Raw genomic sequence first — 27,703 nt, 5'->3', positions numbered from 1 at the left:
ATGGAGACAGACAGAGACATAATTTCACGTCTTCAGTGTCAACTGAGAGAAGCTGAAGAGGAAAGAAGAAAAGCGGCACAGTACGGTTTAAAGTTGGTGGAAAGCGAAAACTTGCTGCAGAATCGGCTAGATGAGATGCAAAATGAAATGGTTACCATAACAGAGGTGAAATTTTAAGCAATTGCATCAGAGTGTTTTGACAAATTCTACTCTCTGAAGTAGAAGCGTTAATGTTGCTGCTGTGAAATAACATTAACATGTTAACATTAAAAAAAATATATAGTTCTCTGTATAGTCTTCTTACACCAGTGGTCCGCAACCTTTCCAGCTTGGTGGCCCAGCATGGTGTGCATGTGTGTGTGAGAGAGAGAGAGTTAGAGAGAGAGAGAGAGAGAGAGAGAGTGGCAGGTGTGGCTGCAGCTCCATTTGTGGTAAGCGGAGGGTCCTTGTGCTCGTGCCTGAAATTCCACTTGCACGAGCTTGGCTGTTTTCTCATGGCCTGGTAGTGGGCTACAGCCCAGGGGTTGGGGACCCCATTCTACACCAGTTTTAAAGATTTTGTGATGGAGTACTGTAATTGTATTTCAGGGGTGTCAAACTCAATTTCATTGCGGGCTGCATCAGCATTACGGTTGCCCTCAGGGGACCGGGTGGGTATGGCCAGGATGGGCGTGGCCTACTGGGTGGGCGTGGCTAGAGTGTGTATGGCCTACTGGGTGGGCATGGCCAGCTTTACATCGTTCGCATCAAGGGTGCCTATGGGGGCCTGGGCAGGAATGGGACAGATCTGAGGGTCTCTGGCAGAAGGAGGGTCTCTGGGCCAGGGCCAAGGCAGTGGGGGCCGTTCCCTCACTTTTTCCAGGATGGCTTCGCGGGCCACATGAAACCACTTCGTGGGCCGGATCCAGCCCCCGGGCCTTGTGTTTGACATGTCTGTTGTATTTCATTAGTTAATAATGAGGTTAATAGTTGTTACTCTTACAGGTAATTCTCGACTTACAACCCATTCATTTGTTGACAGTTCAGAGTTATGCCACTCAAAATGTGACAACCAGTCCTCGCACTTAAAACCAACGCAGTAACCCCATGGTCAGGTGATAAAAATTTGGTTGCTTGGCATCTAGCATATATTACAATGGTTGCAGTATCCCTGGATTCATGTGATCATCCTTTACAACAGACATGTCAAACACAAGGCCTGGGGCACGGATCCGGCCCGCGAAGTGGTTTCATGCGGCCCGCGAAGTGGTTTCATGCGGCCCGCGAAGCCATCCTGGAAACAGTGAGGGAATGGCCCCTGCTGCCTTGGCCCTGACCCAGAGACCCTCCTTCTGCCAGAGACCCTCAGATCTGACCCACTCCTGCCCAGGCCCCAATAGGCACCCTTGATGCGAACGATGTAGAGCTGGCCACGCCCACCCAGTAGGCCATACACACTCTAGCCACGCCCACCCAGTAGGCCACGCCCACCCTGGCCATACCCACCCGGCCCCTTGAGGGCAACAGCAATGCTGATGCGGCCCTCAATGAAATTGAGTTTGACACCCCTGCTTTACAACCTTCCCAGCTTGCTTCCAGCAAGCAAAATCAAAGGGGAAAGCTGGATTCGTTTAAAGATCGCATGATTCACTTAACTGCAGTGCTTCCCTTAACATCCATGACAAAAAGGTCATAAAAAATAGGTGCAATTTACTTAACAACTGCTTTGCTTAACAGTGGAAGTTATGGTCTCAGTTGTGGTCATATGTTGAGGACTACTTTTATATGCAAAGCATTCTGCTTATTTCTCTTGCTAACACTGGGCTTTGTCTTCTTCCAATGACTGTGTGCAAATAATTAAATTTACAATTAGAATATACAGATGGTTCTTGACTTACAATGGTTCCAGTTGTGGCTGTAAGCTTTTGCGGTCATAAATTAAGTCACTACATTTGTGACCATTTTTAGAATTGTCATTAAACAAATCACATGATTTTTAAGCAATTCCAGCTTCCCCAATGGGCATTTGTTTTTTGCCAAAAAGCAGAAAAAAATGTCACAAATAGCAATCACGTAACTGGTCATAAATGTAAATTAATTGCCAAATGCCTAAATTACAATCGTGTAACTGAAGGGATGTTATAACAACAACAACTTTATTGTCACTTTGAATGTACACCAATCAGCATACATCAAAATGAAATTTCATTGCATACAGCAATCAAAGGGCCACCACCTCCGATATACACTCCTTGTTTGTGGCCAGCTCTGGTTTCAGATCATCCATTTTAGTCTCTAGGGAGCGAATGATGGCAAACAGGACAGATGGAAATGGAGCTCCATGTGGATTAGCCCTCAGATTAGCTCGTATTCAATGGTTTGCAGTGGTCATAAGTGCCAAACAATTTGTAACTGACTTTTTCCGAGGCTGTGGTAAATGAATGGTTATAAGTCAACAACTACCTTTACCATCACGAAGAAAAACATTGCTATCCTATATGGTCAGCATCTCTACGTAAATGTAATTTGGAATGATTTTCCAGCTATTAGTATAACCAACCTATTAATATGATTCATTATACGAATGATTGAATATTCGTTGGATTTTCCCCATGTGCAAGGAGGTAGAATTTAATCTTTCCCCGTGCTGATCCAGTTTCATTCTAGACCTTCTCCCTTTGGTGCAGTTAAGAAATGTGCGATTTTTTAGTCTTTGCCAGGGTCAACACTTTTTGATTGTCCCTGTGCTTCTATAGCAGATGTCGTACTTTGTGATAACTTCAGGATACTTCTTTTTCAGAATTTTGAACAAGAAAAATATACTCTCCAGAGAGAAGTAGAACTGAAGAATCGAATGTTGGGAAGTTTAAATTTTGAATGTGACGCTCTTAAGCAGCAGCAAAATGCACAGCTGGATGCAATGCGTAAGCAATTGGAAACATTACACGGGCAAGAAATAAAGGAGCTTACGAATAAGGTGCATTATACAAAGAATAAGATGAATATGTTGTTTTATTGTCATTGCTCCTTTCTAATAATGCTAAACTGTCTTTAAAATGTTCTGGACTCCATACATCTATTGAGAAATCAATTGTGAATTGGAGCATTTTTCTGCAATGCTAAATTATTACTGTGTACTTGATTATATGCAGCTTGATAGGATAGCAAGGAAAGTTTTTGGGGTAGCTGGGAGTGTGTTTTGTGTGTGTGTTTGTGTGTGTGTGTGTGTGTGTGAGAGAGAGAGCACATATGTGCACATATAACATGTTTTCCATTTTTAAAATCCTGCTTTAGAGCAGAAAGGAGGGATGGGATTGAACCCATTGCTTCAAACTACATGGTGTGTTTAAAAGCCTAAGCGAGATGGGCACTCTAGAACAGGGCTTTTCAACCTTTTCACTCATTGTACCACTTTTAGGATATGGCAACATCCAAGTGCCACCAGTCGCCTAGCAAGGTGTTAAAAACTTGATGACCAAAAAAAGAGGAAAAAAATGATGAAGTACAGGTAGTCCTCGACTTACAACAATTCACTTAGTGACTGTTCAAGATTACAATGGCACTGAAAAAAGTGCCCCCCAAGCCACAGCTGAGCAAGACACCTGCCTGCCCACCCGGCGGCACTCTTCCTCCTGTCCAAGGTTTTCATTGTTGTGAGCATTTCTGTTGAGGATTGGCAGCAGGGGTGGGGTGGGGTGTTTGGTTTTTATTTCCCCCCCCCCCTCTGCTGGGTGGTTGCAGCAGGTTTTGGTCACTTCACGTGACTCTGGAACACTGTGACCATCATAAATATGAATCGGTTGCCAAGCATCTGAATGTAAATCACAAGACCCTGGAGATGCTGCAACATTCCAGCTGATTGGCTGTTCGTCTAGGCTCAGCAGAAGTGCCAGGACCTGTGCCACTTTCCAGCTGATTGGTGCTTCTTCATGGCTTAGAAGAACCACCAGGATCAGCGCTGGGCTCTAGCTGGAGCCTGGCGCTGATCCTGGCGCTTCCACTGAGCCCTGAGAGCCCCAAAGAAGCGCCAATCAGCTGGAAAGCTGCACTGATCCTGGTGCTTCCGCTGAGCCCTGACAGCCCTGAAGCTCCAGCCATTTCTCACTCAGGCTTGTGTGGTGCTGCCACTGGTTCAGCTCATTCCCCTCCCCCGCTACCACTTTTCTAGGATGGTCACGTACCACCTGCCAGGTGCCAATGTACCACAGGTAGTACCCGTACCACTGGTTGAAAAGCCCTGCTCTAGAAACATAAAATGTAGTAAATAAACAAACACACCACCCAACTGCATGCCTGTTTTTTCAGCCTTCTTCCTTAGGGAATGTAATAACAAAATTCTGGCAAGTACAGTGCTGTCTTTTTAAAAATATTGCTTTATTTTATAAATACAGTGATTTGACCAGCAAGGCTTGTACAAAAAAACGTTGACCTTAGTTAATATATGCTTTCTTAAGTTTTAGAATGGAATAAAAATGAAATATATAGTAGAGCAACAGTTAGTGAGAATATGCTGGTAAATTTGAAGAGGAATGTGTATAAGTAAAAGTTAAATGTAAAAGTTATTTTCCCCTTTGGAAAACCATTGTTTTATAGGTTGAGAAATTAAAATCGGAGTTAGATGAAGTGCTGCTTAGTGAGAAACAACTGAAGCATAAAGTGGACCATCTGAAAGATGTGACTGCTTCAAAATCGGAAGAACTACACATAATGTCAGAACGTGTGCAAGAAACTATGTCTTCAGAAGTGCTCAGTCTTCAGCTTGAACTGCTATCCCTAGAGCAAGGAAAGGTATGCCTCAGATTCATTCTGAAACTCTTATGTGTCCTGTAAGTTAATACATAAATTGCAGATAGCAATTCTTCCTGTTGGCTTCTGATCTATAGTTGATCATGTTTAAATATCATGGAAAGTAATTGAAATTAAATGTTGTGCATTGGGCTGTTGCTCCTAATAATTGTTTACATGACAAAATATAACTGCTAGTTAAATAATTCACATGTTTATTAACTTTGTGACAGGCAGATCTTGAGGACAAGTTATATGATCTGCAATACAGTAAAGAACAGCTGGAACTTGGAAATAGCAATTTGATGAATCGAGTGGCTCGGCTTGAAGAAGAGAAAGAAGAGAGAGAAAAAGATCTTGTTTCGTTTTGCAATTCACTAGAGGTGTTGTATTATGTTGATATTTATAATTACAAAAGGATCTTGCACTATATAGTGAGGAATTAAATAAACAAACAAACAATAATATAGTGAGGAATTTAATAAAGGGTTGCTTGTTTAAATAGATTTTTTTCGAATTATGTTAGAAGTTTGAATAAAACAATAAAAGATAATAAAAAAGCAAGAAAAAAACATTCAAAAAAAATTATAATACCCTTCCCTCAAGAAAGCTTGTTTGTTCAAATAGAATTGATTTACTGAAATTCCTTGGGCTGTGTTCAGGATTCTATAACATAAATATTTTTAGCAGTGAGAAGTAAATTGGCTTTGTTGGCTTTGTTTCTTTTACAGATTTCACCTGAGAAGACATATGCTTAGCTATTATTTATTTTATTAGGAATATATTTGTTTGAATCTGTGGAAAGGATAAGTTAAGCCAATCCTCTACTTGATTTTTGTCCTTCCAGGTGGTTTTAAGTATCAAAAGTTATTCTCTAGATCTACTATTCTAAACCATTACTGGACTGCCTTAAATTATCATTTATTTTCTAAGACTAGTCAGTGATAAATTTTTTGCTTTCTAATATACAATATTAGTGATATACTGTATATGTCACTCATATTACTGCAAGCAAAAATAAAAGGATTTAACTGTAGTTGTCAGAAGCTGAGCAAAACTAGAACGAGATTTGTTTCTTGAACAAATTTAGGATGCTTATAGGAAAGTTTATTACAAATGTTACAAAGTCACATCCTTATGTACATCTAGGTTTCACGCCCCACTTAGTATTTTATTTTGATTTTTTCAGTTGTTTTAAAATATGTTTGCTAGTGTAGGACAAAGCAAAATCATAAATTGGAGGATTACATTCTTTTTACAAGAATGTTTCTGCACCTATCCTGATCTTGTCTTGGGAAATAAAATGATAGGCAGCAACTGTCCAGCACGGCCTCCTTGGTCTGAATAAGGATTAAAATAAGTTGAAGCATAACACAGCAGCCTGGGAAGGTATCAAAGTCCAACCTTAGCAGATTGCTTCTAGACATTTTTTTTTATGGAGCTGTGGTGGTGCAATAGATAGAATGCAGTATTGCGGTCTAACTCTGCCCACTGCAGACCAATCCTGACCGGCTCAAAGTTGACTCAGCCTTCTGAGGTTGGTAAATGAGGACCTAGATTGTTGTGGGCAATATGCTGACTATAAATCGTTTAGAGAGGGCTGTAAAGCACTGTGGGGCACTATATAAGTCTTAGTGCGAGTGCTATTACTATTTATATCATGCCTTTATTGTTTTTACAAATAACTCCAGGCAGTGAACATATTCAACACCCTCTTTCCCCTATTTTCCCCACAGCAACAACCCTGTGAAGTGGGTTGGGCTGAGAGAGGCTGACTGGCCCAAAGTCACCCAGCTTGCTTTCATGGCTAATAGGGAACTTGATTTCATGGTCTCCTACTTTCTAGCCAGGTGCCATAACCACTAGATCAAACTGGCTGTGGTTGATGTTTTGGACATGTAATACCATTATCATGGTTTTTTTGAAATTTTGAATATTACAAGCTCCAAAAGATTGGAGAGTTGTGTAGATAAGATGCATTTAGTTTGGGTAAATTAACAATGTTTGACTCAAATGTAGGAAGTACGTGAAATGAACCGAGATCTTCAAGTTCAGCTTGACCGTGCGCTACAGCAGACCTTGGATTTTCCCAATCAAGGGAATTCTCTATTTGCTGAGGTATGGATTTTCATAAAAGTGTATATTACTTTCAACAAAGCCATTGTTAGTTTCAAAACCTTATATTTAGTCATTTTCTCAATTCTCTTGAATTATTTCTTCATTAGAGCATTCTGAATAAGCATTTTAACCAAAGTCGACAGACGATGCCATAGCGACTGCTTTACACTCTGTAGCAAGTCATCTCGAGAGACCTGGAAGTTATGTCAGGATGCTTTTTGTTGACTACAGTTCGGCTTTCAACACCATTTTGCCGAGCATTCTCATCGAGAAGCTGACTGACTTGAAATTCTCCCCCGCCATCTGCGATTGGATTCAAGACTTTCTTAGGGATCGGTTACAAACAGTGAGGGTCGGGTCTGCTTTGTCCACCCCCCTGAAGCTTTGCACCGGCACGCCACAGGGCTGTGTGCTTAGCCCCTACTTGTACTCTTTATACACTTATGATTGTGTATCATCTGACCCATCCACTGCGATAATCAAGTTCACAGATGATACAACTGTGGTGGGTCTTATTACAGGTGGGGATGAGAAAGCATATAGGGCGGAGGTACAAATACTATCCATATGGTGTAGTAACAACAACTTGCACCTAAACATTGGCAAGACGAAAGAGATGGTGTTAGACTTCCGGAGGAAAAAGGAGGAACCTGCCCCACTTTACATCGGGGAGGACTGTGTAGAGAGAGTTTCCTCCTTTAAATTTCTGGGAGTCTACCTCTGTGAAGATCTGACCTGGAAAGTTAACACAACCCAGGTGGCTAGAAAGGCCCAACAGAGGCTTCACTTTCTTAGGATCTTGCGGAAGAACAGGGTAGAACAACGGCTAATGACCCTCTTTTACCGGTCTACTATAGAGAGCGTCCTCTCGTATGGTATTGTGGTTTGGTATGCTGGTCTGACAGCCGCGGACAGGAAAGTATTACAGAGGGTAGTGAGCACAGCACAAGACATTGTGGGCTGTTCCCTGACACCACTGGATGACATCGCCAGGGCTCGTTGCCTTGGAAGAGTGAGGAAGATTCTCAGGGATGACTCACACCCTAGACGGTATCTCTTTACTCTCCTACCATCTGGTAGGAGATATAGGAATATAGCCAGCCGTACCAACAGGCTGAAAAATAGCTTTTATCCGTGGGCTGTTAGGCTTTTAAATGGGACATAATCTCTGTGAACCTATGCAGAGTTGACTTGGGAGGCCGGTGTGTGGTGTAGTTGGTTCACATGGTGTTGTAGGATGGAGGGTTTGTTGTCACTGTGTGTTGTGGGGAGAGAGAGCACAGGGGGAGGCTCAGCTAATCTCAATGTACACATGTTGTACTTTGACAATAAAGGTTTATTATTATTATTTGTAGTAAGTTATTATATGTTTGGAAACAATATACTGTGCTGGCTGGGAGATTCTGGGAGTTGAAGTCCATACATCTTAAAGTTGCCATGGTTGAACAACACTGCTTTAGACTCAGTAATAAACATTTCTCAGTCCAATTATTAATTAGTAAGTTTGGCTAGGAACTAAAGCATGTGAAATTCCCCATCCTCCAGTTGTGTTCAAGGCTAGATTAAATGCCAAAAAAGCTGTGACAATTATCACAGGTTGGAAGATTTTTTTTTCTTGCTCTAGGACAATATTTTATTCAAAACAATTTAGCTGTATAAATGCATGTAGCAGAGCTACAGTAGCACACAACCTATCTAAATATATCAGTTTAAGCAGGCAGTAGCTCTTTCTCTTCAGTCCTAAAACTTACCTATGTGAGTTGCTGTGAAACTACTGATAGACTCTTGCTAGGAGCAGCTTATAACTGAAAAATGTTTACAGAATCCAAATATATAGGAACTTGCTTATTTTTTATGATGCTAATCCCTGTAATGGTAACAGTAATGATTAAGTAACCTCACAGATTCTTTCAAACTTCTGGAAACAGTTGTGTTGTGGGAATTATTTTTAAAATAAGTTGGCAATTACCTGGAAGCTACATAGCTTTGATTTGGGGAATAATATGACAACGTTATTAACTTTCATTATTTACCTTTCTAAGCATCTTATATGATAATTTCTCTCATACTGCATTCTAAGCATCTTATATGATAATTTCTCTTATACTGCATTTATACAGGGACTGCATAATTTGCCATAAATATTAAATGCTTTATACTGTGAACCAACTTTAAGTGGGGTGTTTTTTTTGCCATAGGTAGAGGACCGTAGAGTAGAAATGGAGCGTCAACTAATTAGCATGAAAGTAAAATATCAGTTATTACAAAAACAGCATAATTTCACCAGAGAACAGTTGCAAAGAGTCAAGGTATGTTTAATTTAAAATTTATTTTGTTAGAAGAAAAAAAATCTTTAGATCATTTATGCTGGAATTTTCTGATTTCTAATAGCGAAGCATTTCTGTTTTATACATGAATAGATAGAACAGAGCTGGAAGGGACCTTGGAGGTCTTCTAGTCCAGCCCCCTGCTCAAGCAGGAGGACCTATACCGTCTCTGACAAGTGACTGTCTAGCTCTTCTTAAAAATCTCCAGTGATGGAGCACCCACAATTTCTGGAGGCAAGCTGTTTCCACTGGTTGATTGTCCTCACTGTCAGGAAGTTTCTCCCTACGGAGTTAAGATGAGATATTTATGGAATTAAGAAAGCCGTGTTTAAGTAACAAAGCTGTTTCATCTGTGTAATATTAATGTCACTTGCTGTGTAAATACTATTTTTCTAGAAACAAGTTGCCTTCTATATTAAATTATTTTTGAATTCCCGAAACAAAAAACACTTCTTTAATCATGACTTCTTTAATCAAAGCACTTCTTTAATCATGACTCAGCAAAATGTGTCATTATCTTCCTGGCATAAATATCCACACCATGCTCGGTGAGGAATTCTGGGAGTTGAAGACTACATAACTTAAAGTTGCCAAGGTTGAGAGATACTGATCCATTCTGTTTCTGGTGTAGAAAACAAAATGTTGTATTGGTATGAAATATTAGGAAGATTTTAACTTTGGTTGTTGTGAAAAGTATAGCTATTCTTAGTTAGCAAGTTTGCCAGAGTATCCATGCTTGGTATTTTTAGCTGGTATTTTCAGTACAAATGGATACTTACAAGAACTGGTGTTAAATCTCATAGAACTGACTGTTAGCTGAATATATTTTATAAGAAAATGTTTGTATTTTTTTTTTAAATGACCAAAATCTGGTTTGATTTTGCAGCTGCAGATGGCTACACTTCTAAGAATGAAAGGTTCACAAGGAGAGCATGACCAGCTGGAACGTTTACAAAGCATGCTTCAACAAAAGAATGGTGAAATAGAAGAGCTGCTCATGAAACTGAAACAGTTAGAAAAATCAGTGGTATGTACATGACTAAATTATCAAATCCTTCATTGGCAGTTGGTGTGAAGGAATGGTATAGAACTGGACTAGAAAACATTACATAGAATAAGCCCATGCAGCAAACAGAATCATGAAATCATAAAGAGAGACTTAACCGTAAATGTGCAGCTAAGACAATAGATGTGGATAAGAATTTATGCAGAAAATAACTGGGGGGGGCATCTCTCTCTGACACACAGTTATTAGTGGGGAGTATTCCAAGTGAGGGTGCCCCAGGCAGATAGGTGATAGCAGCAAGAACTATCAAATCATATACCCAAGGCAAGAGGCACAAGCAAATATTTAAAGCCAGAGCGTTTCAGGAAAGGAGGGTGTGAGAGACTTCCCCAATGCATCATGGTTCTTCAGTGGCAAAATGACTAAATTATAACTGTGTAATTTGTGTTTCTCAGCTTATGGTTCTGATTTTAAGAATGGAATAGGAGCAATTTGCTTTAGAGAGGCCCAAACTTGGGATAAAAATGAAATGTGACCATGCTTCTTCCAATGATATTGAAGAATGGCTTTTCGTGGTTTTTATCCCTATCCCAAGCATTGTTCATCATGGTGGTAGATCATACTGAAAGACTTGAAGAATTCAGTGCTGAGGAATAGTACCCACAATAGTGTGCTCTGTCAATCTCAGTTCCAGGAAATACAATAAAGAAGAGAAATGGTTTTACAACTTTGCATTTATATAAAGATAAGCTTTCATATTCAGTGAACAACCCATTGTGGGATAAGAACCAAACACAGCTATTTTTCCCTGGTTGTGTTTTCTAGGCTGATTTCAAGAAGCATAAAAGCAATAAAATACCAATAGAGTTACCTATTTGGTGTGTAAGTTGTTCGATAATTTTCCTATATAAGAGAGCTGAATTTATATATTCCCTTATACAGTCATATTTTTGCCTCATGGTATATAGCATAATTTTGTTACAGTTGAATGGGATGATTTTTCTTCAAAAATATTCTATTCTTGTTGCCATACCTTTTTGGCACTAACTAAAATTACCAGAAGCCAATATTAGTTTTAATTTTTTTAAAATAATTGTTTACCCAGAAGGTATCTGAGAACTCAAGAGATCTGAAACCGTTTAATGCCTCAGAAGATGCTGAATTTGAAAATGGCTATTATGTTGATTTGCTTCAAATGAAACTTGAAAATTCAGAGTGAGTCTTGTGAATTCTAATTGTGGAAATTGACAGCCTGATTGAGCCATGGCGTATTCATTTGGATTAGAGTATTAATTTCTTCTTCTCTAAATGCTAAATTGTTTGATTATTTTTTTTTACTTTCTTGATTAAAATGTCCATTGCTAAAGTTAACTATTAACTATTTTAGCAAAATAAACCTTGGTTACATAATGTCAATATTTTAAATTGAAACCAAGTAATACTACGGAATATATTGTGTGAAATCAGCCACCATTGTTTATAAGTGGTGATTTATGGTGTAGCATGTTGTGTGAATTTAGCAAGAACATAATACATTAGGATCTGTATTCAGCTTTAGTATCTTAGATGAATCAGCTAGGGTCACACAGAAGACAAAGTTCGTTGAATAAGCTATAATGGCTGAGCACAATATCGGTTTCAAACAAAAGAACTGAGTTCATCTGTAGGTAGTTCTCAACTTGCATTACAAGAAACTCTTCCCCCCCCCCAAAAGTACTTAACTATATGATTCCAAGTGGTCCTGGTTGTCACATGAAACATTTTGAGTATTCAGCAACCTGCTCACAGTTATAATTTTCAGTGTCCTGGGGTCACATGGCTACAATTTATGATTATTTTTTTTGATGGAAACTGACATATATTTCTGGTTTCTGGAAAAGCTCCCATTGAGGACAATGGGTTTGCTTGATTACTGTGGCACTTGCTTAATGACCATGGTGATTTGCTTAGTGACTGTTGCCAAAAATGTAAAATTAAGTCAGTAATTTGATGTTTAACACCAGCACTATTACCGTAATTTCAGGTTCAATTACAGTCATAAATTTTAGACTACCTATAAGATGCTAAATTAAACAAATACCTTGCTTAGTCTGTTGTATGTGAAATTAATAACCATGTGCAAATGTTCTATCTGGAGGAGTGTATTAGAAGAGTACAAAAAGCACAAAAAGTCATTTCTCTTCTTTATCTTTCCACTAATTCAACTTTGAGAGGATGAAAAAATAAGAAAAAAAACAGCTTACTTGCATGCAACAAAAGAGATGGTACTTTGAATATTAGTAGATATTTTAGAAGCCAAAAACCCAATACCCTTTGGAATATTAATATGAGTTCAGAATTCTAACATACATAGTGGACTTAGGCCGAGAGAAAGGCAGTCACTGACTTTCCCTATCTGAAGGTGAACCCAAAGCTGAGCCTTCCTGATCTTAGTCCAACACCTTAATCATACATTACATTGGCCATTTTCAAAATTCTTAATGTTACTTTATGAATAAGGCTTGATATTTTTAATGAGTGAAGTTGTGCTTTTCCTTCAATTTTGCCTTTTCCTGTACATTATCCCAGGGGGTCCCCAATCCCCAGTCTGTGGACCGGTACAAGGCCGCAGCATGTCAGCAACCGGGCCACACAAACAAGCAAAACCCCATTCGCGGGATGCAGGCAGCATACAAAACCATGCCCCCTCCGGTCCACAGAGAAACCTCTTTCCACGTAACCGGTCCCTGGTGCCCAAAACGGACCTCTGCTCTATCCTATAAGCGACAAATTTCTGCTCGAAAAGCTATTACTCTTCCTGTACTGAGAGTACCATGAATCTTTTTGAATGGTTTTGCTGCTAATTTTGGTTCACATTCTACACATTTTTAATCCTTACGCAGTGTTCATGTGAGGATGAAGTGAAAAAAAAAATGAAAGGAATTGAGACCTGCAATATGGATGTTGACTTTATGCAGTTGTATGTTTTCTAATACTTTTTGTTTCCTTTTTGTTAGTAAGGAGAAAGAAAATTTGAAGGATGAATTGTCTTTACAGCGGATGAAAGCTTTATTTGAAAGTCAGCGAGTCTTAGAGATGGAGCGAAAGCTTTTTGTGACCGAAAAGCAACTTGAAGCTTGTCAAAGTGAGAACATAAATTTGCATGTGCTGCTGGATGAACTGAAAATCAAATATGAACCAGAAGGTAATTATCCCTGCTCCCTAGTAAATCACTACTTCCATCCGTATATTGCCTTTTAGTGTGGGAACTGGCCGAGGTTCTTGAAGGCTTTGAGAGTTACACATTCACTGCATAGTCTCAATTGGGAATTGCTTAGTATTGTTTGTGCATAGCTGAGAATTCAGAAGCCTGGGAGAGACCTTAGAACAATATAGGTTATTCATTGAGGCAAATGGGCATAGAACAGGCTGCACAATCTCTTCTGTTTTCTTACAATGGAGAAGTGTATCTTGAAAATGCATTACTTCTTCATTTTGGTTAGGGGCATAGCAGATTCTCAGTTTAGCACCAGTTTGTGAAACGTTGTCGAGAGCTATGCTGCATTTTAATTCTTTTATTTTTCACCTTTATTACTTTCCCCAACAACTGGAATCCCTGTAGAAAGTTCAGTGTTGTAATTCCACGCCTTAGGGGACCTCGCTGAAACATGGGATGAATATTACCGTGGTTCAGACCACTAGCACTTTTAGAAAGCAAAGACCCCTGCCAGGGTACATCTCCTTTTTCTCCAGAATCAATCAGCTTCATTTGTGTAGGGAAAATCATCTGTGAGTTATGCACTAGTTCAAGCTGACTTTATGTTCCTCCAAGTAATAGACAATACAGATCCCCAACACGAATGTTTTAACATTATTTTATTGCACCTGGAGTTCTGGCTGTGGACAGCATACATTGCCAAGCTTCTCTCATTCACTACCCCTTGTTCTTCCTGGCACCTAAAGAAGAATACACTCTTGATCCATGTAGCTGGTTCTTCTAGTTCTTCTTATGATGCCCCAACAAAGGGCCTATTATGTAGGAAGGATAGTCAATAGGTTGTTAGCGTAAGTAACTCAGTGTCATCTTCAGTTTAGGTTCTGTCTTTTAGGAGGGAAGAAGAGGAAATGTCAATAATTGATGAAGCAAACCAATTTATTTATTTATTTTATTTTATTTTATTATTTTATTATATTTTATTTTATTTTATTATTTTATTTTATTTTATTTTATTTTATTTTATTTTATTTTATTTTATTTTATTTTATTTTATTTTATTTTATTAGATTTATATACCGCCCCTCTCCAAGGACTCAGGGCGGTGTACAGGGCAATTAAAACGCTAACAGCACACAAGGTATAAAAATTAAAATAAGATTAAATCAATAGCCCTAAGTAATAAATACATTCTAAAATTTAAATTTTTTAAAATTTAAACTCTAAAATCCAATCCCTCAGTCCAGGCCGGCCTGTTCAAACAACCAATTTACACATGAGCCAGAGTGTTGCAAAAACAGATTTCCCCAGGCAATTGGAAAAAAAAACTTTATAAGATTTTTTCCCCAACACACGCAAAGGAATAAGTGGTTTCTTGATAATATGTCATTAAAAATTATAAAGTCTGTAATGCAGAGGACCCTGACACAGAGTCTTCATACCTCAGATTGTAGTAATTTTCCCTTGATCAATTGAGAGGATAACTGTTCCAGGTTCTCTTGTAGCTTCAGACTTCAGAGCTATTTATTTATTTGATTAGATTTAAAGGTAGCTTGACTATAATGACTCTGGGTAGCTTATGCTTTTTTAAAAAATAAAAAAGCAGTGAGGAATACAGAGTAGGCAATAAATTCTCACTATGGAGAATTTTCAGTCTTTTCAGCCAAAGCCTGAGGGTTCTGATGAGATTACTAACTCACAGTTTTACCATGGAGACCTTCCTATGCAGCAGTAAAAGGCCTGAACAAACAGATAATTCAGATAGTTCAGAAGGATTGTTCTTCTGAACCTTAGGAGTGACCTGCTCAGGTTTTATCCCAGAGTTGCTTCTACCTTCCTGAGGGTAGTAGCAGAAGAGCCTGCCAGGCCCTGTAGCTGACTGCAACAAGAAGCCAATAAACCACCAAGGAGGAGGCCTCATTTCCTTCTCCTTTTATTCTTTCCAATCTGGTTGAACGTTGGGAGTCACATAAATGGGCTTAAAAGTCGGTTGGTATGTCTCTCCATACAACTCTTCCAAAATAGAATGGAATGGCATTAAACTCGGGGATTGGGGGGAAAGTTGGCTCTCCCCCCCCCCAAAAAAAAGATCAAGTTCAAAAATGGTGTGGATCTAGTTGGGGCTGTAGAGAGAGAAAAAAAATCCTGTAGTGCATTCATTGTGGGACAGACAAACTGGCAGCGCCTGAAATTGTTGGCAGCTGCTCCATTCGAAGCCTGTCTTCCTCTTCTTTCCCAGACAGAAATTTGTATTAAGGATTACAATGAACTGCAGAAGCCATGCTCTGCATGCTTTTCCTACCATGCTATTCTTGCTAACCCCAGTGAATATTGGAAAGAAATCAGATATGCAATTTTGAGATTCTGCTCATCCATTGGGGGGATAATGCTCTAAAAACTGAACAGAACGAGGCCAACTTTTGTGTTTTCTATATAAGACAGAAAAAAAAAGAGATCAAGATACACTTTTTTTTTAACCAGTAAACACATGAAGGATTTTGAGACGTGAGATGCCGGTGGTGTGTTGTAAGGAATGAATGTGTATGTTCAAAGAAGTGAAAATGATACAGGCTATGGTTCAGCCCACGTTGTTACCCAAGTGAGAATTGGCTGTTGAGAAAGAAAAACATTACCTTCAACAGAAGCTCTTACTGGAGGATTTGCTTTCAATTAGAAGCAGAGTGTTAAGAGAATAGAATGTATAAGTGTTATGGATCCGCCCTCGGACCCATCTCCAGATGCGAGTTCAGAGGAGAAGGGTGAGTTTGAGTCATCAGAGGAAACTGCGGAGCTGAGGATTGGGGCTCAGAGAATGCTAGCTTGACAGAGCAGCCTCAGCTGGGTCAATCAGTTGAGCGACAGGCTAAAGGAGGTAAGCCACAGCTGCAGGAAGTTGGCTAGAAAGCTCCAGGCTAGGACTGGGAGTAACTGCCTCCCATTAGCAATGAGTAGGAGGTGGAGGCCACACCTTCTCCTGATCTAAAAACACATAGAGCAAAGAGGAGACAGGGACAATGCTGGTTAACTTGTGAGGAGGCAACCTCGCATCTCATAAAGGGCTGCACTGGCGTTGCCTACTTAATCCCTCTCTGAGGACTTGAATCTTGTTGGAGCAATGTGCCCAGTTCTGCACCTTGTGTGCTCGTGCCATGTATCCTGACATGTTGTGGGCTGCATTCCTGGACTTCCAGGGTTTGAATAAACACCTGTAGACTCTTGGAGGGGGAACAGGGCAGCACAATAACATGAGTTATTCATTGTTGATTAAAAAGAATAAAATGTGCATATTAGTCATATTGGAAGCAGAATATGGGCACAGCCTAGCTGTCATGACATATCTGGAGTAAAAGATAGATTTATTAAGAGACACATGAGGATAGAAAAGCCTTCCTTCTACCTAATCTTACAACCTGAAGAGAGGAAAGCACGACAAAAGAAGGGAAAATGGAGACTCTTAAACACTGAGACCTACTTAACTAACTGTAGGCCATGTGAGGAAATTCAATCCAGAAGTAAATAGGATTGAATCACAAAATATGTGAGAAAGAGGAATTAGGTTGAGATGATTGAGAAAGTGGTGATTGGATGGAGTTAATGGGTAAGAAGTTAAAGAACGAGAAGCAATATTTTATTGTATGGGTATGGTAAAAGTAAGGACAGTTAGCAAGGCAAAAATAGGCATGGTGTGGTGTAGTTGTTGGAGTTATGGAAACTATTTAATTAGATTTCTTGTTTTTAAGCTTCTATCTTTACATTCCTTTCCTCACTACTACTTTCTCTTTTTCTGCACTTTGCATAATATTATTCTAAAAGAGAATAAACACAATTGGTGAACAAACAAATGAATGAGCTCTTATAAACACAATCATCTTAGGGAATGCTTTAGTGAGATTAGTGACTCATTGTGAAAACTGTTCTAATAAGAATTCAATTTTGTGCAATTTTCTCCCCATCAATTGTTAAGTTTGTGGAATGGTATGTCACTAAGGAGTAACGATGTGTGCTAGCAAAGACCCCCTATATAAATTTTGTTCTAAAGAATTAATCTGATTTAATTTTGTATTGTTTCCTAGAATTAATGGGAGAACTGATCAGCCTCAAGAAGGATGCAAGAAATGGGTCTTCAGACAGCTTCAATATCAGTAATTCTTTGGGTGAATCATCTTGTTTGCCATTTCAAAACAAGGAAGAGACAAAAGAAGCTAAGGCTGGTCTCAAAACTACACTTCAAATTAAGTCAATGAATGTTGTTCCTCTTCCACCAATAGAACAAAGAGGAAAGAAGACTGTGAAAATTGAGGAGAAAGACTTTGACAGAACAGCTATGAATAAGAAAATTGGGAATGATGCAGGATTGCTTCAGACCACCAGGTCAGTGTCTACTAATATCTATGTGCAAGACAATCAGCACAGACCTGCATCTCTGTTTTTTCGCTGCATGCATTATGCTATACATTTCTTCATCTACTTTCTCAGTATTGCATGCAGTGTGCTACCCCAGCTCCAGTTGCCTAGTCTGAAACTCTCAACATTCTTTAAAAAGGCAAAATAATAGAAAATGGAAAGGACTCTTATGGACTTCAGTATTCCTTACTGTTTCACACCTTTTTTCTTTTTAAAAAAATCACCTTAATATAGTGCCTGTGCTAGATTTCATTTGCATTAGCTATTGTACCATCCTGTCATTTCAAAGTTAATTTGTATTCTAGTTCAGGATGGAAATCTGACCCACAGTTATTTCATATTGACTCGATAATGTTAGCCTCTAGAGATTTTTTTTCTTTATGAATGAATGAATGATGCATTAAGACTGTAAAAATGTATGTAATATGTGAAAGTAGAGATGCGATTAAAGCAGTGGTGGAACATGATAGCTATCTGAATGTCTGGATGTATAACCTCGTAATGAGAGCTTTTGTATGAATTGACAAGACATTTAAGATTTCTTTATGGCTCTAAAATGCTTTCAGAAAAGATACTCTGGAAAACATTTGGGCAATAACAAGCAGCTCCTTTTCACCTATTACATTGTGCCTCTTTCCAGATCCACATAATTATTTGTAGCTATCCTATAAGTTTGAAATCATGTGAATTTTGTAAGAGGCTAGGCTGCTTTAAAGGTTTATAGAAAAGTATTTCATATATGTTTCTTGCATTCTAAAGCACTTATAAGGATTTGTATTACTCAGCAACTACCATGTTTCCCCTAAAATAAGACCTCCCCCAAAAATAAACCCTAGCTCTGCGGCGAGGTGCACATCTAAAAATCAAGTGGGGGTGGGGGTGTGGATTTGCCCGGTCTCTCCTCACCTGCCCACTTCTGAGGCATCTTCTGCAGCCAGGCCTGCATTTCTCAGTCACAGGCTTTTCCGGAAGGCCTGTGCAGCCAAGACCTATGCAGCTGAGGACCGAGCTATAAATTGAATCCATAGCTCGGTACTTGTTTGCATAGGCCTTCCCGAAAAGCCTGACTGCAAAATGCAGGCCAGAATGCAGCTGCAGAATGAAGCTGCTTCTTCGGCCCCTGAAAAAGTGGACCTGCTGGGCGGGACTGTCGGTGCCGGAAGTGAGTAAAACACCCCCCAAAAATAAGATCTGGTGCCTCTTGGAGGCAAAAAAATAAATAAATCTGGTCTTATTTTCAGGTAAACACGGTATGAGCAATTAAGCATATGTTCATATGCTCTACTGCCAGATTAGCATCATACCCTCATAATCATGCAATAGCTTACTGGACAATGAGCTTTCATAGGTTCTGCCTCTGTTGTGATATATTTGAAAATACTTTGGAGGATTCTGCAGTGTGAACGCAAGAGCTTCATGGTAGTTACTCATTCGTTGCCAGTTACCATTGGCTAGCATTTTCATTTTGTCCTAACTCCTTGGTTTCTTCCCTATATTGTTGAGATGGCAATACAGTGGTGTTAAGTTAGCTTTTCATTGTGTGGTTGTCTTTAAAACTGGTCATAATAACCAGACTGCTTGCTTTTGATGTCATCAAGGAAATGGAGGATGCTAATACTGGCCAGTTGGACTGTCTTTTTATTTTATTTTGAGTTTTTAAATTTTAAAGTTTAAATGAAGGTGGGTAGGAGTGAGAACAACTGTAAGGTTTTTGAAAATATGTGAGCAGGATAACACCATTCCCAGCATCTTTGGAGATGTTATTGCCAACCTAGCAATGGCATTCAGCAACTCAGGCAGGAAAGCTGCTGAGAAGCAGGGAGGGTTTAAAAACCCAGCAGTCATCCCTACTGTTCCCGTAAAACCCAATTTCAACCAGAGCACCTCATAGCTGAAGACAAATAGGTATAGACCAGGGGTCGGCAACCTCGGCTCTTTTATGACTCATGGCCTTCAACTCCCAGAATTCCTGAGTCAGCATAGCTGACTCAGGAATTCTGGGAGTTGAAGGCCATGAGTCATAAAAGAGCCGAGGTTGCCGACCCCTGGTATAGACAGTAACACAAAATAAACTTGTTGATCAATTGTTCTGTCACTTGTAAACCTTTTTATTTTTAGGTAATTTTTATCAAAATATTTTTTAAAAGAATAAAACAATACAAATTTTGAAAGAGGAGAGTAAGGGAAGTAAACAAATAAGTACAAGAAGTACAAAGGAAAAAACAGAGAAGAGAAAAAAAAAAGACAGATAATGTTATAAGCAAATGGCTTCCAATCTTAACAGCAATTACAAATACATTTATACTTTACACTCTTTCTAAGATTGCAACATAATTTCCTTTTTTCCATTGTCTATCCTTTCTAATCATCAAATCTCTAAAGCACAAGTTCATTTTCTTTTTATTTTTCAGCAAAAAGTCCATAAGAGGCTTCCAGTTAGCAATAAATATAGTTTTCGTCCTTTCTCTAATCAGACAAGTCAATTTTGTCCTCTCTGCTAATTCTGTCATCTTTACCATTTATTCCTCCATCATGGGTATTTCAGAATCTTTCCCTTTTTAGCATATAATCTTGTAGCAGTTATATATAAAAATAGTCTGCCCCAGCTCTTTTCTAGTTGTCTATCCGTTTGTCCCAACAAGATTTCTGCTTTCAACTGAATCTATTACTCTTTAAAATTATTTGTATCATTTTACATATTTGAAGCCACCGTTTTCTAGCTTTTGTGCAAGTCTACCAGCCATGATAAAATGACCTTTCATGTTCCCCACATTTCCACCATAAATTTGCAGTATCTTTATACATTTTGGATAATTTTTTGGAGTCATGTACCAGTGGCACATTATTTTATAAAGTCACTTAAATTATAATGTAACTTACAGTTCTTTCAGTTACATATTTTCCCATTGTTCTATCTATATATTGATAGAGCCAGTTTGGTCCAATGGTTAAGGCTCTAGGCCAGAAAGCAAGCTCAAGTGAGTTCATGAAAGCCAACTGGGTGACCTTGGGCCAGTCACTCTCTCAGCCCAATCCACAGGGTTACCGGTACTTTGGGGAAAATAGGAGGAAGGTGTTTTGGATGTGTTCATCACCTTGAGTTATTTATGAAAACAATAAAGGCAGGATATAAATAAAGGAATAAATAAAATAATAAATATTGTCCAAAGTTTTTGGCTCACTTTACCATACTCTTCCACCTGTTCTTCCATTTCAAATTCCAATAAAAGTTTATACACTTTAGCAATTAAATGTTCATTTTTTTGGTACATAGTTTGATTTCAAATGCTGTCTTGTGCTGCTAAATTCCAAATGTAACGTTATCTACCTTAAACATTAACTCTGTACACAAAAAACATTGAAATCTAAACCTCTCGGTAGTCAATTTATCTCTTACTTTCATCTTACAATTGTTTTTACTGAATGGAATTCAGTAAACTTTACTGAATGAAATTCCTTTTACTAGAATTGTCTGTCAGTAGTTGCTTCTTTGAATTCTTTTAAGGTCACATTGTGTCATCACTGATGCCATCTAGTCATGTAGTTTTTTGTTTTTTTCCTATCTCTTTTGCACTTTCCAGGTGCCAGGATATTGTCCAATGACTATAGATTTCACTTTATGTGACCAAAATATTTAAACTAGCTTTGTTATTTGTGCTACCCTATCTGTCAATGAACTATTTGTTCTTTCAGTCCAAGGTACTCATAGCAATTTTCTCCAACACTACCATTGAAAGGTATTGATTTTTCTTCAACATTTCTAGTGTTCAAGTTTTCAGAGCTATTTGTGACAACTGGGAAAATAACAGTCTTGACAATGTATACCCTTGTTGCCATCATATCTCTACACCTCAGTATTTTGTATAAAGTTGTCTTAGATTTTCTTTCAAGTAACAGGCATTTTTGTTTCATTAAGTCCCGGTATCTGAATGCTTGAATCTGAAAACATGAAGATTTCAACAGCTTATCCATCCATTTATGTATGTTGGCATTGCCTTTTAATATATTCTATTTTTTAATAAATGATAGCAGAAACTGTTTTGTACTAACTTCTTTCACTTTTAACAAGAAAATATTAAATTTTTTCTTCTTCCAGTCACAACCATTTCTGTGGCTGTTGATGATTCTTCCAACACTTTTAATTCTATTTCTAGCCTATCAGTTCTCTGCATATATGTTAAAGAAGGTAGCACTGTGCAAAATTAATTCTGAACAATGTAAATTGCACCATATTTCACTAACTGTTGCTCATTAGTAATCATGCAAGTTAAGCAGTAAGCAGAAGAGCTGGCCTGGGCAAACCTATCTTATTAAGAACTATCCTCAATTTGTTGTGGTCTACACAGTCAAAGGTTTTGGGGTAATCCATAAAGCAAAGTTTTTACATTTCTTGCTGATAACTTAGTTCTTTCCATGGTCTATTGGAGGTTAGTAATGTGATCTTGGGTGCCTCTGCTTTTTTTGAACCTAGCTTACACATCCAACACTTCCTTTTCATGTGTTGTTGAAGACTAGATTGTGAAATCTTAAGTCTCCTCCCAGCACTTAAGACGAGTGCAGTTGTGAGGTAATCTGAGCATTCTTTAGAAGTGTTGTTTGATTTTTGGAGTATAAATTGATATTTTCCAATCCCTTGGCTACGGCTGAATTTTCCACATCTATATATATATATATATTAAGATATATATTAAGAAATAAAAGTTTTAATTCCATTGTTTTGGAAGATTTTAAACAGCATTTATTTTATTTCATCAGACCCTGCAGCTTTGTTGTTAGCAATAGGGCTCATTTAACTTCATTAGCCAGAACCTCTGGCTTAGTTTAGTGTTCATAGGCATCAGCAAGTTTTGGGACATCTTTTGTATAGTGCTGTAGGTTGTCCTCGACTTGGGAGTGTTCATTCAGTGATACGTCAAGGTACTGAACGTAGTTACTATCTCTGCTCAAAGGTTATGGTTTTTGCAGCACCCCCATGGCCACATGATCAAAAATTTGGCGCACAAGAAGGGGTTGGAATGCTGGCTTTGTTCTAAAAGTGCTTTCACTTTCTTCTAAGAATCTGCTCAGTGGTTTTATAGAAAAGTTGACTTCCGTGTGTTAAAAAACATTGAGCAGATTCTTAGAGGAGATCAGCTTCCTTGGAAGCTTTTGGCCTTTCATGGAAGGCAGAGGCTGTCTCGTGCCTCACTGTGGAGGCTTCCAGGGCATTTGGTCCTTGCTGGGCATGGCGCACCATTCATTAAAAGCTATTTTTTTTCCTTTCACTGGATAATCATATACAGTTTTATTGAGGATTAAACACACTACAATGTGTGTTTTTAATCAGGATGTTGTAATCTTCCTGTATCACTAATACAGGGAGGAATACTGAGCTTTCAGTATTCTATCTGATGATTTGGACAGAGTGTAACTGGTTCTAAGTGAATGAAAGAAATGTGTTTGCTTTGGGAAGTCAAGTTCAGGTCCATACCTGGCAGTAATTTCTTGGAGTGATATTTGTTCACATCTGAATGCTGATTTGGTGAAGCTGCCTGAGTTCTTAATTTGGGCCTCCTGTTCCTTAATAATCCTGCAGCCCTTCAGAGAGGACCACTAGCTTGCTGTCTACAGTTGGCTGAAGGAGATCAGTGAATCATGTCCCTGAGACACCATTTTATCTGAGTCCCATTTAGCTACTCAGTGATTCCTTTGAGGATGTCTAGGCATTGCCTTATAACCTGGGAAGAAATTACTATATGTAATTTCTTTTTCCCCATGGGAAGTAGCAGAATAACAACTGGAAGGGACCTTGAAGGTATTCTAGTACAACCCCCTGCCCAACCAGGAGATTGTATACCATTCCTGACATGGCTGTCTAATCACTTCTTAAAAACCTTCAGCAATGACGCACACACAAGCTGTTCTGAAGGCGAGTGATGCCTGTAAGATATTCCAATGGAGGGTCTTTCTTACAATTAGACACCAAGATAATTGATGGATTAAGTACAAGAAGAGAAGAACCTGCATACTTATCAATTTTATCATCTTTAGTTACTGCAGCTTCTAGTTATCCCTTTCCCTCTCCCCAATTCCCAGTTACAAACCGATGCAGCAGTACACCTGAAAAGGTCATGACTGATGGGAAGGAATAAAGTCACAGAATTACTGAGCAGGATAGAGCAGCTTATTTTTCATTCAGTGAAATGAATTTTTATTTAGTTAAATATAAATAGATGTTTCTATTTTGAGTCATAACACAAGCAGTAGTTCTACATAGAAAATTATCTTAATGTGTTGTAGAGGCACTGCTTCTGTTTGGAGATCTACTGTAGAATTAACCTACGTTGTGAGATTATTGAATGTTTATATTACAGGGCTGTAATTATGAAAAGATTTAGGTTTTTTAAAAATGCAAACACCATCCATTTTGCTATGTGGATAGAACTGTGGGGCTAAGTCAACATTATGGGATGTATCCTTTTAAAGAATATGTTGATGTTTAAAAGCAAATTAAAGCAGATGGACAGCAGCTCTGTATTAATGGTCAAAATCGGCAAAATGACATACGCACGCAAAGAGACAGGTTGTTAATTATGTCACCATTGCTTCTTGCCTATTTTGAGGCACATGTATACCACCGCCATACCATTGTGGACATTGCTGCAAGTAGATGCAGGTTTGGGGAGTAAATAGAATGTGAACAGAATGCATATAAGTGATATGTGAAGTGGGTATATGGGAATGGAAAGCTTGATCTGTGAAAGAACCTCAGTGGTTAGAGAAGGCAGGATAGTTAGTGGGATTACAGAGGAAGGATATCAAATTTAGAGGAAGACTATGGAATGGCATTTAATGTTTTATGGAAAAAGTTAATTTTAAGTGTTGAGGTTGGTTTGCCCCCAGTTGTGGGGTAAAATCTCTCTGAAGGTGAATTAAAGTTATTTGGAAGACATAAGAGTTCTCACTTGGCTGCAACCCATTTTTTTTCAATACATTCCATACATGCATTCACTAATTATTAAAATTTTGCTTACATCTTTACAGTATTGTCAATGTAAATTGCAAAAATTAATACAGATTTTCTTTCTTTTTAATTTATCTAAAGTTTTATAGAAAGAACTAGACAAGAATTAAAATAGGAAAATAAATAGATTGAAAAACTAAAAAATAGCTACACAGCATAACTAGCATAAAAGAAAATAAAACAAAAGGGGGAAATCATTTATATACGTCACATAGTAAACATCAGATTTCAACAGTTGACCAAATTGAAAGGAAGAACTGTTTAACAAAAATCAATGATTCGCTAGTATTCATATATATATATATATATATATATATATATATATATATATATATATATATATATATATATATATATATATATATATATATATATATATTCTTAATAATTTTAAAAATATGAATCCCAGGCATATTTACTTAAAGTATAAAATCTTCAAACACCAGGATGAATAAAAAACAGTCGTTTATTGCTAAAAGATCATAATAAGCAATAAAAAGTAACCATTTAAAGCATATCTACCTAATCTAAGCTTTCACTGGTCCTCTGCCACCATCATCAGAAAGCATTGAAGATTTGAAAAACCGTTGGTAAGCCTGTTTGGTTCTGCGCTCTGCTCATTGGCCGCGTGATGGACCTTGCTCTAGGCAATTGTGATTGTTCTGACTATCTTGCATTGCTTCCCTTGCAATCCGGTCTTAATGTCCCCCTTTTTTTAATCTTTCTCCTCCCTATCTGTTTTGGTTTGACTACCTTAACTGATCTTGTTTTCTTTTCTTGTTCCTCGTCCAATGTCATAGCTGTCGGTATTTGTATTTCCTTGTTCTCTATGTCCTCCTTCTCTACCCTCCTTGCTTGTGATTGGCTATTCTGTGCTATGCCCCGGTTTCCCTCTTGACTCCCTTCCATGATTTCTGCAAAGAGCTCCCCGCCCCAATTCACTTGCACGTATATCTTTCTTTCAATGCTTATTCACTGATCTTTATCTGATCCCTGGACTAGCCACCCCAATGTTTTTTGTTTATTTATATGCCGCCCTTGCTTTCTGCTATCTGATTTAGTTGATCTTGCTGTATTTGGATGTTCTTTGTGTGTTGGTGTGTATGTGTGTTGTGGCGTTCTCTTTCCTTAGTTCACCCATATCTGTTCAATTGGGGTTGTCTTCAGATCATTCCTTGTCTTCTCGGCTAGTTGTTGCATGATCAGTATCTTCTTTTTCTTATGAGTTGCGTTATCCTCTGTTTGCTGCAAACAAACAGCAAACCCAATTGAACAGATATTGCTTATTATGATCTTTTAGCAATAAACGACTGTTTTTTATAATATACACACACACACACACACACACTGCACTTAAATGTGTCAAGTGTCTGAAGTGGCTGGCTCAACCCAAATTAGTGAGAAAAATATTTAACAATTTACATGCTTCAACAGCTCTTTCAAAAACTTTGAAACAACTGGACTCCGTGGTAAGACATGGGACGTTTAATGGAGTCCCAATTGAAGAAAGACTGCATTTGTGGAGCATCAGCCATTGAAGATGTTGATGGCAGATTATATTGTCCAGAAAGGGCTGCTTACATAAACCCTTATTTAAAACGTAAAAAATATTTTAAAAAGACTAAAAACAATCTTACCTATTGCAGGGAAGAAACTTGTGTATCACCAGTAAGATTGCACTCTTAATTTCAAAAGCCATCTCAAAGAGGACAGAATACCTACAGTAGATCAGATTGGGCTTTACTGTAGTAGGACTGACTATTATGAACTTTTTTTTTGGTATCTATTTGCATTTTGCATACTTTATTACATTCAAGTGACTTAATAAACTTCTCTTCCTCTTCCTCATTTTTTGAATAGTGGATAAACTTGTGATTTCAAAAATGAACAATTCACAGATCTCTTGAATTCAATCCTTAATATATCAGGAATATTACTACTTTTCCTGGGTTTTTATTTTAGCAACACTCGGCCCAAAGCAACCATAACTCCTCAACAATAATCAAATTCCAAAATTTGGAGACATACCGTAATTTGGAGCAGTGTCAAAAACCATATCTATCCATATCCATAATCTTTTATAAATAGTATTGTTGTATATCATTTACTCCTGCAAATCCATAATTATTTAATACTACATTAGTGAACTGAATCCCTTCCTCACACACACAGTGATACTATTTTCTTTGTTCTAAAATATTTTTCTGCCTATTAATTTAGCTCTTGTGTTAAAAGATGCAAGGTTGTTCAAAAAGTAGTTTAACTTATGCAACACAGATTTTTTTGAGGTATCCTGTTTGAAACAGTATAAGCTTAGTCTTTGATGCACTTTCTATGCTACGGTAGCTCAGTTAAAATAGATCTCAGATATATCCATCAAATATTAATTTGATGTAAAACCTGGGCTAATAAATCTGGTATATTATTACGCTTCCAACTATATCTGTATGTAATGTAATTTATTAGCTAAATGGTTTCCTTTGTTTTTAATCTTTGCTTGTTTGCTTTTTTCTATCCACTTTTTCCTTTTTTGGCATGAACTTAGCATTCAAAAGCTAAGTAATATGGGAACTAGGGACTAACGGCATGCTTAATGTAGTCTGAAGACAAGTTAATGTTTATATTTAATGTGAAACTCGAATGGTTGCTTTAACTATAGGTTAACCTCTGACCCTGGTTTAAAGATTGAAGAAAATGATCTTGGTGGTGCAGCTGAAGATACATCCAAGCACAAGAAGAAAACCAGAAAGAATGTTTATCCCATAACATATGTGTCTTCCAAGCAAAATCTTGAAAATCAATGCACTCAACAATGAATGTTTTTGTCACTTTTGTGAGTCCTTTCAAATGTATCTGAAGTAGCCTGCCCCCAACCTGCAAGGTTCCAG

The 27,703-nt window shown here is 38.0% G+C and overlaps 1 protein-coding gene across 1 annotated transcript; it reads left to right on the top strand.

Annotated features, from left to right (window-relative positions):
* Window positions 1-27,703, top strand: SPDL1 (spindle apparatus coiled-coil protein 1; the record flags this gene model as incomplete). Its single annotated transcript, XM_083356581.1, has 11 exons — window positions 1-165; window positions 2,780-2,956; window positions 4,573-4,767; window positions 4,998-5,147; window positions 6,784-6,882; window positions 9,081-9,191; window positions 10,096-10,236; window positions 11,321-11,430; window positions 13,212-13,399; window positions 17,482-17,779; window positions 27,475-27,703. The coding sequence occupies 11 exons, from the start codon at window positions 1-3 to the stop codon at window positions 27,629-27,631; spliced, it is 1,791 nt and encodes a 596-aa protein (XP_083212707.1). The 3' UTR covers window positions 27,632-27,703.

This window comes from Vipera ursinii (genome assembly GCF_947247035.1).
Source record: "Vipera ursinii genome assembly, chromosome: 2".
NCBI classification, from domain to species: Eukaryota; Metazoa; Chordata; class Lepidosauria; order Squamata; family Viperidae; genus Vipera; species Vipera ursinii.
Note: the sequence above shows the minus strand (reverse complement) of the source record. Positions and strands in the feature narration are given on the sequence as shown.